At 34.5% G+C, this 12028-nt stretch overlaps 1 protein-coding gene across 1 annotated transcript; it reads right to left on the bottom strand.

The window, feature by feature from the left end:
- Positions 1 to 2575: 2575 nt before the first annotated feature.
- Positions 2576 to 2992, bottom strand: LOC130713011 (S-protein homolog 29-like). Its single transcript, XM_057562822.1, has one exon. The coding sequence runs from the start codon at positions 2990 to 2992 to the stop codon at positions 2576 to 2578; it is 417 nt and encodes a 138-aa protein (XP_057418805.1).
- Positions 2993 to 12028: the final 9036 nt, after the last annotated feature.

The following is a 12028-nucleotide window of genomic DNA, read 5'->3' on the forward strand; positions in this document are numbered from 1 at the left end:
TATTTTTTAAAGCTTTTCCGAAAATTGCTAACCCCACTAACAATAACCGCTCCAATACTGGATCACTCATAAGCAAAGCTATGCTGCTCTTCTTTTAATCATTTCCAATTTCTTTGCGACTCACAATTATTTTGGTCTTGCTGCCCGCTGCCGCACTCAACCTCTCTGTTCCATCCTTGTCTCATCCAGATACACCATCAGGTTATGTATCAATATCTTGTGTATTCCTCCATTTTTCAAGTGTCTTTTAGATTTGTCTTATGGTTTTTAAAAACACGAGACAAATTTTTTATGTTGTATGTGTCTTTGAGGAAACTTTTTCTAATTTTCGTGAATTATATTATCTATCTCTATATCTTTTCCAATTTTGAATACACATTACTTTTTGGTTCTTGTTTAATTTTGTTAGTTCAGAGACTCTGCCCCAATCTGACACGAAGCTTCTTAGCCACCCAAAAGGGTTCATGGTGGAGGGGGAAGACATATACAATTATGCACTTGTTAGCTCTTTGATGTGCCGTAGCAACAAAGTACATGCTTTGTCAATTTTCTCCAATTGTTCCTCATGAAGAAATTAAAGCATTTTCTTGGCAAACTTCATCAACGTTAGGCCATATTATGACTGTGAAGGACTGTTTGGTGGTTTTAGAGTGTTGGAGACAACAAGGTGAGTGTAGAGTTTATGGCTTTTAATCTTCTATTTAAAATGGTTTTAGATCTGAGTTATTTGTTTTGCTGGAATTGCAGCCTTGGATGTCAATTTTAAGAGTGGAGTGGTACTTCCGTCGTCCGGAGATTCAAAAGAAAAGGGCCTTCAAGGTGTTAAATGCAATAATAAAAAAAAAATAACACCCTAACAAATAAAGAGACCACTAGTGGAACAAAATTAAAGGGCATCATAAAAGTCAAATGCAATAATAAAAATTAACACCCTAACAAATAAAGAAGCCACTTTTGGACCATAATTAAAGGGTGTCTTATAAAAGGAATTGTTGAGAAAAATACTTATGGTGACAATGTGATTTGTTGAGAAAAACATCTTATTGCAACGATGGCATGCAGTCGCTGAGACATGTAGTGTATAATGGCAGCGATAATAGTTGTTGTGAAAACATCAATAATGACAACGACAATTGTGGTTGTGAAAACATCAACAATAACGGCAAAAATAGTCGTTGTGAAAACGTCACCAATGGCAGCGACTTCAAATGTCGTTGTAAAACTTTTCGCATCGGCACTTTTCGTGACGACATGCAACGACTTTTTTTTGCTGCAAAATGTATTTTTGCCAACAACTTTCAAATTATCCTAACAACATTTGTCGCTGCGAAAAAACTTTTACCTAGTAGTGGTTGCCATCCTCTTGGATCGTGAAAGCTCGACAATGTTTTTTTTTTGTTACAGAAAGCTCTACAAATTAATCATTGTTTGCTAGATTTATTTTTGTTATGAAAAAAATAGAACAGGTGGCAAGTTTTGGTTGGAGAACAGTAAGAACCACACCTATGGTACTATATGAAAGTTTTTCCCTTCTTTCTATCCACCTTAATTTGAGTGCAGGTGTACTGTGTGATCTCCTAATCTCCTTATGCTAATGTCTGGATTGAGTTTCTCTATCAGGATTTGTATATTTTGATAGGGGAAACTGAAACTTGTTTTTGTATCATTTGTGTATTTATAATTTATATTTATGTACTTTTATCAGCTCCAATAGTGTGTAGATATTGACAATATATGTTTGGTCAAATATTAGTTTAAGAGAGAATAACAACAATTAAGTTGTGCATGCTCAATATAAGAAGAGTGTCATATGTGTAAATGTTATTTTATGTGTACAATTTTGGGAAAGTATATGTAAAGAAAAATAATATTAAAAAGTAATATATTAGTTATTGATATATTTACTTGAACCTTGCATTAATGACAATAATAATTAATTTTTAATGACAATTTATCTTATTAATCTAATTAAATATTATCTCTTAGTTATTTACAATTGAAATATTTTTCTACTACTACAAACAAACATTTTTGTTTTAAAAATTCTTTTCATAAAAGAGTTCAAGTTTATTAATATGGTTTGCAAAATATTTTAAACACAATTCAAACCCTTGTATTTTTTTTATTTCATTTTCCTGCTATTTATTTTAATTTTATAATATTCCTAATTTCCATGTAAATTCGCCAGTACTTTTATATGTAAATCTTAAGGAAGTTTTCAAAGTAAAATCCACAAAAAAGAAAATGTCACTCACGTGTCGTGAATGTCAAAGTCCATATCGCGCGACGCTAAGGAACTACTAATAAGCTATTTTGATATTTTTCAAATTAGGTGTTAATGAATCCTTCGGTCACCATGATCAACATGAGAGTAAGATACATATTATATAGAGTTAGAAGAAAGTAGTTTGTGAAAGTAATAATTATAGAAAACAAATGTGATTAAATATATAGGAATTTCAATTTCTTAGTAAAATGGATAAAGTATTTCATTTATTCATATAACATGGCTCATAGTGCTTATTAGTTTTATTTTATTTTTCTTCGGCTAGCAAACCAATAATGGCTTAAAACATCACCATGATTGCCTTTTCTCCCATATTGGTTTATCAGCTCCTCCGTAAAAATAGGCTCCATCTAATTTAATTTTTCGATAGCATTGCAAATCACATTCATCCTCATGGAAGTCATAAACATCAAAACGCTTTTGCACATTGTTCCATGAAAAGTTGCACCAAAACAAAGTAGTTCCCCAAAAGTTATCTCTGAATTGCCATTGTGTGTATTGTCCTGGTTTAAGATAATGTTCGCCAAGATCATCATCCTTTGACTTACAATGAACATAGAGCGTGGTATCCAAATCATTTTCAACACGTACAAGGTTATACTGCCAAAGCGAGTGACCATCTTCACCTTGTTGACCCTGCACAGGTATTGTCAACATGTATGATGCAATGATCACCAACACACAAAATACTGTAACCTTCGACATTTTTCTGAGATACTAATAAACTCACCTCTTATAATTTTTCCGACCCAATAGAAATTCGCTATTTGTCTACCTATATATAAGTAAAATCTCATTGACCTTTACATCAAGGAAAATATTAAGTAGTTATTAAAAATATTTTATATTAATAATTAGAAAACCTATTGATTATAAAAATATATGGATTTCTAATTTATATAAAAGTATAAAATATAAAGTATAAAATTTGTTTGACCTTTGCATTATTGACATGATTAATTAGTCATTAATAGTTTTTATATTATTAATTTTATTAACTAATAATTTCAAATATCTTAATTTCTCAAATAGAAAATTCAAATATTATCAAATTGTTAAATATTCACTATTTGTAACATTTTGATAAATAAGTTAAAAAAAACAAAACTAAAAATTGTTTCTTTTCATATTTTTATATAAAAAATCTAGTAAGTATAAGTATTAAAGTTAGTCAATATATAAACTTTCATGACCTTCATATTAACTACAGTATTTTGTTTCCAAAATATAAATAATTTTTATTTATAAATAACTTATATATTTAATTATTTTAACTATTAATTACAAAATACATCAATTTCATTAATTACTCTATTAATATGTTACTAATAAATTATTATACTACTAATTATATTTAAAAACTTATAAAATATCTAAATTTCTCATATAAAAAATTCAATTACTAAAAATTTGAATTATTTGACTGTTAACAATTAATTTTATAATCAAAAAAGGAAAACAAACTACAAAGAAGGAAAAAACCACCAAGCCACCCAAGGAACAAACACAACAACCCAAAAGATAAGAGCACAACCACCCTAATTCCTAAAAAAATTTCTTTAATATCTTCGACCAACCCTCGAATGACATCATCATCACTACCAGAGAAAGACATGCCTGCAAACTGAGCAAGACACCAAGCCTTCTTTGCTCACGTGAAATAAGGACCCGAAGGAGAAGGAGGACTGGGCGGGGCCGGCACATTTGCGATAGTCACACTCTCAGATTTACGAGGCCGACCCCTAGGCTGCTGAGGACTCGCCACCCTCGCCACTTTAGATTTCTTAGGTCGACCACGAGGACGGGGCCTAGGAGAAAAAAAATCAAGAGCACAATCATCACCAAATGCAGCAGCAACCACCTCAAGGGCATCCTCCTCCCACCCAAAATCTGAATAAACTTCCAAACAATCTTGATTGCCCCTAATAGGAATGGAACCCCTTCCAGAGCACGTGTCAACCTCAAAACAAGAATGCGAAGGATGAAAAGTGCCTTGCCCATCACAACTCAAAGAACCAACATCTTATATAGCGGGAACCGGATCCCCAACAACCTCCCTTGCATGCAAGCAGCTGCTAGCCGCAAAAACAGAAGTGGTGTGGTCCTTGAATAACTTTCTTTTGCTCTAAAAAAAATTTTAATTTTATATCGAGAAAAAAATTCAAAAAAAAACTAAGTAATTTTTTATTTATTTTTTACAAATATAATCAGTATTAAAGTTACGTAATATATATTATAAGTAAAATTACTTTAATCTTGACATTAATAAAAACGTTGATTAGTTATTTATTATCTTTTATATTTTCAACTAGTGTTTTTTACCTGTGCGATGCACAGGATATTCATTTTTTTTATTGCGTAAATTTTTAAAATATGTGTTGTTGTTGTTATATGTATTAAAAGATAATGGACATTTATATTAATATCACCCTTACCTATCATTATCATCTCTCAATGTGTACAACTCTTTAAAATGTGTTACATTTTCACTACCACTGCACATAAGAGTGATTGTTATAAATAAGGGTGTGTGTGGTAATTTTAGCAATAGTCAAAGATAATTTACAAATTAATAAAGGATAAAATTAATTTTAGAAAATATTAGTTTGTAAGTTTTTTTTCATGATAAATGTGTTTGTTTTGTTGAAAGGAAATTATTTTATGTATATGTCTTTTCATCCTTATTTATGTTAATTAATAGACATATAAAAATAATCAAAGAAATAAAAGGGAGTGAAAAAAAGAGAAAAGAGAAAAAATTGAAAATACATGAGAATTTTAAACTAGGCAAATTTTCTAAGATAAATTTGTCCCCGAGGGTTAACTCAAGTGGTAAGAGATAGGGGACATAAGAAAGGTGAGATGAAGGGTGAAGGGTCCAGGGTTCGAACCCTGTGGAGAGACTAATTTATTAACATTGCTAATAATTAACATTTGCTTATAAAAAAGTAACATTGAGGTAAATTTGATGTGCATTTTGGTAATTTTCATATAGATTTTTGTTTGTTTCATGTGGAATGAAAGTAACTTTCAGGTGAATAAATTAAGCAAGCTCGTGTGGTCAACAAAGAAGAAGGTGGAAGTTGCAAGGTGCCCTGAATTGAATGTGTCTATCACTGATGAGATTAGTGATCGAGTAGAGAGAACGACTATTACATACCTCAACGATTATTTTAGCACTAAGGATATTAGTGATTTCTTGAAGGCTAGAGGACCAAGCACGATCAAAGAAATCACCTTGGGACCATATGAAGTGGCGCTGGAATTTCAGAGTAAAGCAGAACTGGCAGGTTTTCTCAACAATGAACATGCATCACCAAGTTACATGTTTGCATCCACTCGACCAGTAAAAATCACATCTTCACCATGTAAACATCATGTTTGGCTAACTGTATGAAATACTCCCATGGGAGCCTGGGATGAAAGCTTTTTCATGTCTCTAGCTGGTTTGTTTGGAGAGTTTGTGCGTTTGGACCAGGATACCAAGGAGAGGAATCAGTATGATTTAGCAAGGATTTTGATTGCATCTTCCGTGTCGGATGCCCAAGGGTGATATGTGATTACCACTATTGAGGGTGAATTGGTGACTTTAGAGGTGGAAGCCAAACCATGTAAGGACTTTCTATTTCCTGGTGACCAACTTCCTGAACTTGGTATTTCTCCCCCACATACCCTGTACGTGAATGAAGAGCCTGATGCGGTTTTCGCCACTGGCTCAACCGTAGTGGCCAAATCATGGGAATCTGAGGAAGAGTCTTCACCAGAGCGGTCGCGTGATGTGTGTGGTGGAAATTTGTTCTCCGATGAAGAACGCACATTGGGGGTTCACAGTGGCTCTGCCCTGCCATAGCCACGCACGCCGGCGGTTGCGGTTTTTGAGCAAGATAAGCCCACCTTCTTTTCAAGTCAAAGGCACAGTGTGTCCAATTCTAGTACTCTATTCAAAACCTTGTCAGACGTTGTGGTGTTGGAAGATAGACCAAGGGACAGTTTCTCTGTTAGTTTTTGTTTGGACTTTGGACAAAGAGACTTTGATAAAGGTTTGGTTTGATGTTAGTAATGTGCACGTTTCTAGAGGGTTGTGGCAGCCACGTGAGAATGACCTGAACATTAATCTATGGAAGTCAATGACTAAGGCCCCGTTTGGAAAAACAGCTTAATTAAGCGCTTATGGTCATAAGCGTTTATGACATAAGCGCTTATTCATAAGTTATTTTTAAAAATTTATTGAAATAAATTAAAAATAAGCTGTATAGAAGCATAAGCTGCTTTTCATAAGCTATTCTGAGTAGCTTATGAGAATAAGCTGGAAATAGCTTATGGCCTGCCATAAGCTGTTTGCATAAGCTCTCCCAAACACTGACATAAGAGCTTATGCTGTCAGATAAGCTCAAATAAGCTCTTCCAAACTGGGCCTAAGGCTATTATTTTGTCTAGTGTGGTTCCTCCCTCAAGCCGCTCGAGTGCTGGTTTTTATCAAGCATTTGAGGCCTTTTTTCCTTTGGTTGGTCAAGTTGGGCCACTTAACCGTATGGGCCAGGCCCTTATTGACTTAGGTGAGAGGTCAATTAATAATTCTGATGACATAACAACAATAACAACAATTTTGCCCAGCAGCTCCAACGTTCAAGACAACTCAGAGACTCTTTCATTCATGGTTTTCTTGTTTAGGTGGTAGGAGGAGTATGGATCCTCCTGTGTAGCTGTTCTGTGAGAGAGATGAGATTGAGAAGCAAAGTTTTGAAATGACTGAAGCTTCTGGACATATGTGCTGATGAGCAATAGTATTGGCTTTGGAGCTAATGTTATTTTAGTGGAATTCTCAACCTTTCTTTATTCACGGTAGGTGGAACAATTGACTGGGAGAACCCCACCACGTGGGAATCTTAAAAGCTTGGTCTTTTTTATGCAAAGTTGGCCACTTGTGACTATCATTTTCGGTTGTGTTGTATTTGAAAAGAACTGATGTCTTGTACTGGCATTATTTCTTTTTCTCCCCAGCTTGTTTGGGCTGTTATAGTTTGCCTTGTATCCTCCCCAATAGCGGGCTTTGGCCTTTGGGCCTTTCTCTTTTTTGCAATATGAAACCTTTGACCAAAAAAAAAAAACAAACAGAGGCCGCGAAAATCAACTTCTTCTTCCCATCGTGTCCCAGTAACTCAACACTGTAGATTCAGGTCGTTGTTCCCTCACACGGGTCTGCTACTGGCATCGAAACCTTTGTGTCCCCTTCCCCTAGCTTGCGACCTGAAGGTTATCCCACCAGGGCTAGGAAAGCTTGGGCGCTAGGTAAATTTTTGGGGCTACAATTCGAAGGTTCAAAGTTCAGACAACCAAGTTGAGGTGGGGTTGGTGGAGGAACTCAACCAAATCTGCCCTTCTTCTTTCTCTTGATTCACGATGCAGGGTGGGAGGATGGTATCGTGGAACATCAGAGGGTTATGAGGTGCTGAGAAGCGGAGAGCGGTCAAGGAGGCCGGCTATAAAAAAGTGAACCCGCGCGATGCTAGTGCTTCTACATGAATCTAAATTGGGCGCTGCCGGAGAAAAGGATATTGTGAATTTTGCCAATTCTTTAAACTTTTTCTGTGAGTTTGTGCCAGCCGAAGGAACTGCCAGGGATATCATTACACTGTGGGATGCTTCTTGGATGATGGTTGAGAATGTCTTGAAAGAGGGAAAAAGGGACGATTTCCGTCTCAAAAGTCATCACTAATTTAAACTCATCTATTTTGGCCATTGCTAATTTTGTACATATTATTCATTATCAGAGGATTTTAATACATATTTCTGATATTTGGTCGTAAAATTTAAAAGGGGCGAGATTGAGTACATATTGTATGCCAGAATGAAGATAAGTTTCATTATTTTTATTTTTTTACAGCGGGAAAAGTTTCATTATTTTTTGACAAAACGTTGGAGTTAGTATAATTTAAAATGTTTTATATTAAACTGGTCAAATGATCACATATTAAAAAGGAAAATGATTTTAGCTAGAGTCGTTTTACATTTAGGAGTAAGTAGTCAAATTTAATGTAATTCTAAGCATATATATATATATATATATATATATATATATATATATATATATACACTTATGCTATGTTTGGATGCAGAGCTGAAAACAAGAGGAAGAAATATGGGTGGAAGAAATATAAGAGGAAAATGAGATGATTTTTGAGTTGTTTGGATTAAAAGAAAAAAGAATGGAATATGAAAGGAAAAGTGAGAGTGAGGTTTACATAATTACTCTATTACCCTTCTTTATATAATTTTTCTTTAAAAAACACATCCGACTTTTAAATGCATATTAAATTAATAAATTTTTTAAATATTATAAACTTATACTATATATATTATTTAAAGTTACAGTATTTAAAAATACTTTCATTTTTAACTATATATTTAGATTTAAAGTGTTTTAAATATTTTTAAATTATCAATTTAAATTTCAATAATATTATAATTAATATTTATCTTCGAAATTATATTAGCATAATATGTTTTTTATCTTTAATTTACTATTACAGTTGTGAAAAATAAAAACCTAAAATAATAAATTATTATTTAATAGTGCAAAAATCAATACGTGAGTAATTGTGACAAAAGGAGTTCATGAAATGCATTGGTTAAATAAAGTTGACGTTATGAGGATTAATAACCATGGGAAAAAAAACTGGTAGGATAAAAGATGGAAATAGAGCTTGTGTCAGTTTTCATCGCAACTTTGAGCGGAAAACTTTTTAGTGGGCCCCACGTGTCTTTTCTCCCTTCCACTTCCTTTCATGTGTGATCCAAACGGATGGAAAACACTGTTTTCCACTCAACTTCCCTCCCTCCAACTTCCTTCCTGCCAAATTCCCTAGAAACAAACAGAGTGTTATAGTATTTGAATTAGGCATGTAACAAGAACTTGGTATGTATTGAGCAGGATGGCATGCATCATTCTTTTGTACCGTCAAGAATTATTTGTGGATTGAAAGCGATCCTTCTCCTAACAAATGTCATCTCAAACAGTGACTTAACATTAATGGAGCTAGGAGCCAGTTGCCATGGCCCTGCAATTAATGTATGACAGATGCAAAGGGATATATATCTAGTTCGATCCCAAATAAAATTAATGTAGTCTCCGAAAGTGTACTGGTTCTCAATTCATAACCACTACCTCTTGCAAGCATCGTTGTTCTGTCAATTGAACTTTATTGTATTGTATAGTGGGTCATGTCTATGCTGATCAATGATTAGGGGAATGTCCAAGCTCAATATATGTGTAGTACACGAGTGGCTTCCATGCATAGTTGGCTGAGGCTCCAACTGTAACTTGACTTACTTGTAATTAATATTGTGGGGTTGGATGTATCTATTTAGAATCAGAATTGTTTTTTTTTAATTGTTTGTCATTTTATATATAGAAGAAAGTACCAAGCCAAAGTGTTCTCCTCAATCATGAGATCGATATCGATCGATGGGTCCTATAAGATGCAGTTTGAATTCATGCACCCTTAGTTTGCTTTTAATTAATGATTACAAAAATGTATAATGTTTGAAACATAGGCATCGCATAATTTTTTTTTTAATTATATTCTTTATCGTTGACGATAACACACGCATAAAATGTACATGTTAATTAAGTGAGAAATTCCTAAGAATGCGCATGAGATGGAACAATTTTAACCTTTAGACCAAAATGAATACAGATTAACATGCCTTATAATAATGTCAAGTGCATCGATCTTCTTCGATCTCCTGTCTATTGCCATCAAAATTTCCAAAGATCTCACTCCACACCATGCTGTTGCTGCCTTCTCACTCCACCATGCTTGGCAGGTGTTGTTGTTTCATCTTGACCTCAAGGGGATTTGGCGTTTGGAGGTCTGATGTTTGCTGAATGTTATAGCTCTATGCTTTAGGACCTGATTGATCAAGAGATAGGGAGCAGGTTTTTGCTCTATCTCAATGATCTTTTTTCTTGAAAATATCTCAATGATCTTTACCTGGGATGAATGAGGATGTATGTTTTGGGGATCCTGCTCTAGAGCTTTCTCCACCAAGGCCCAGGCCCTGTGTTCGGCCAAATAAAAAAACAAGAGGTGAAGTGTGACTCCGAGAGGGTTCCTCGTAGGCCTAGGGGTCGACCAAAGAAATCAAAGTGTGAGGAAAATTTGTGCATCCTGTTGCCGGCTAGCTAGTTCTTCCTCTTCTTCTAGCCCTTATTTTACACGCGCGTGCTTAGAAAGTTTGATTTTTAGGAAAATTTGTGGATCTGGTCTACCCTGGCAGAGATGAAGAGACCATTTGTGGTCTGATGGAGGATCTTAGAGAAAGTTGGCTTGTTGGCACATAGGGCCTTGAGCAGTTCTTGTCTGTGTTGGTATTTGGGGCTTTGTTGGTGCTTTGATTTTGTCTCTCGGTTTTGTTTGCTTTTTTTTTTCCGACGAGGTGTTATTTTTCTTTTGCGGAGTGTTGCGGTTTCTTTAGTCTTGTCTCCTCTTTGAGGGGTTGTACTCTTCTTTTGATTACTAATAAATCACTTTTGTAAGAAATAATGCAAAGACACAATAAAAGGGGTTGAGTTATGTCTTTTTAAAACAATCTTTTTTAATAAACAAATAATAGGTTTTTGAAAAACTTTTTCAAAAGCGTATTTGTGCAGCAGATAAGATATAAGCATATAAAAACTAAAGCAAATAAATAACTCATGAGATTTATCCTAGTTCTCCCTGTGTCAATGGGATATGTCCAGGCCTTGGTATTCACCAATTTTCCACTACTTAACCAAGTATCAAAGACTTTTCCTTCACAAGTATTCTATAGGACTTCTCCTTAACAAGTATTCTCCATAAATCCTCCTAAAAATGTCATTTAATTTTTAGGACTTTTCCTAAACCTAAATAAGATAAATAGATTTTTTCTACTTGGATTCTCTTCAGAAAGAGTGGTGTAGAAAGTGTAAGATCTAGCAACTTGTGATACAAATATTTGACATTAAAAGAATACTAAGAGCTTAACAAGAGAAACATGGTTGAACACGTAAGATCTCTGTTGGAGAAGATGAGATTGTTTTTTACTTTGGGGCTTTTTCACACTTGATGGGTTCTTTCAAAATCTGATTAAGTTCACTAGTTTCTTAAGATCTTCAAATCTCCTTTTTATATTGCTACTTCTAGGTTAAGTAATGTTTAAGCGTCTGTACTCTGCCATTATTTGACCGTCTAAGAACCACACGACTCTCAATTGTGCATTTAATGCTCTTTCCCACATGATGTACTTGGTTAGAGATATTTTCACAAAGGTGATTCGCAAAGTAGGTAGAAGCTTTGTGCAGTGGATCTTTACTCTTTGAGTGAAATTTTGGAGCTGGTAGCAATTGCTTGATGTGACATGTATGACAACGCTATACAAATTTTGTAGTACTGGCCATGGACACTCCGGCCGTTTTCAAATTTTCTTCATCCTTATGAAATCTGACTTTTGACACCGATAAAGTTGCCCCTCCCAATCTCACACCATCAAGATCCTTGATTGTAGGAGAAGCATGATCACCTGAAATAAAACAAAGAAAACAAAAATGGAAAAGCCTCCCGATTTTGTGATTATGTTGGATGAAAACTTTCAAAAGATTCCCAAACTAAGCATAACAACCTGCACGCTGGTGGTAGCCTACCTCCTCTACTATACCATCGACGAAGAGACCATCAAGATCCTTGACTGTAGTAGAAGCATGATCACTTGAAATAAAAC

Source organism: Lotus japonicus, chromosome 1 (assembly GCF_012489685.1).
Source record: "Lotus japonicus ecotype B-129 chromosome 1, LjGifu_v1.2".
Classification (NCBI taxonomy): domain Eukaryota; kingdom Viridiplantae; phylum Streptophyta; class Magnoliopsida; order Fabales; family Fabaceae; genus Lotus; species Lotus japonicus.

Excerpts from the sequence above, each read along its gene's own strand:
- LOC130713011 (XM_057562822.1), bottom strand. The coding sequence starts at position 2,992 with ATGTCGAAGGTTACAGTATTTTGTGTGTTGGTGATCATTGCATCATAC.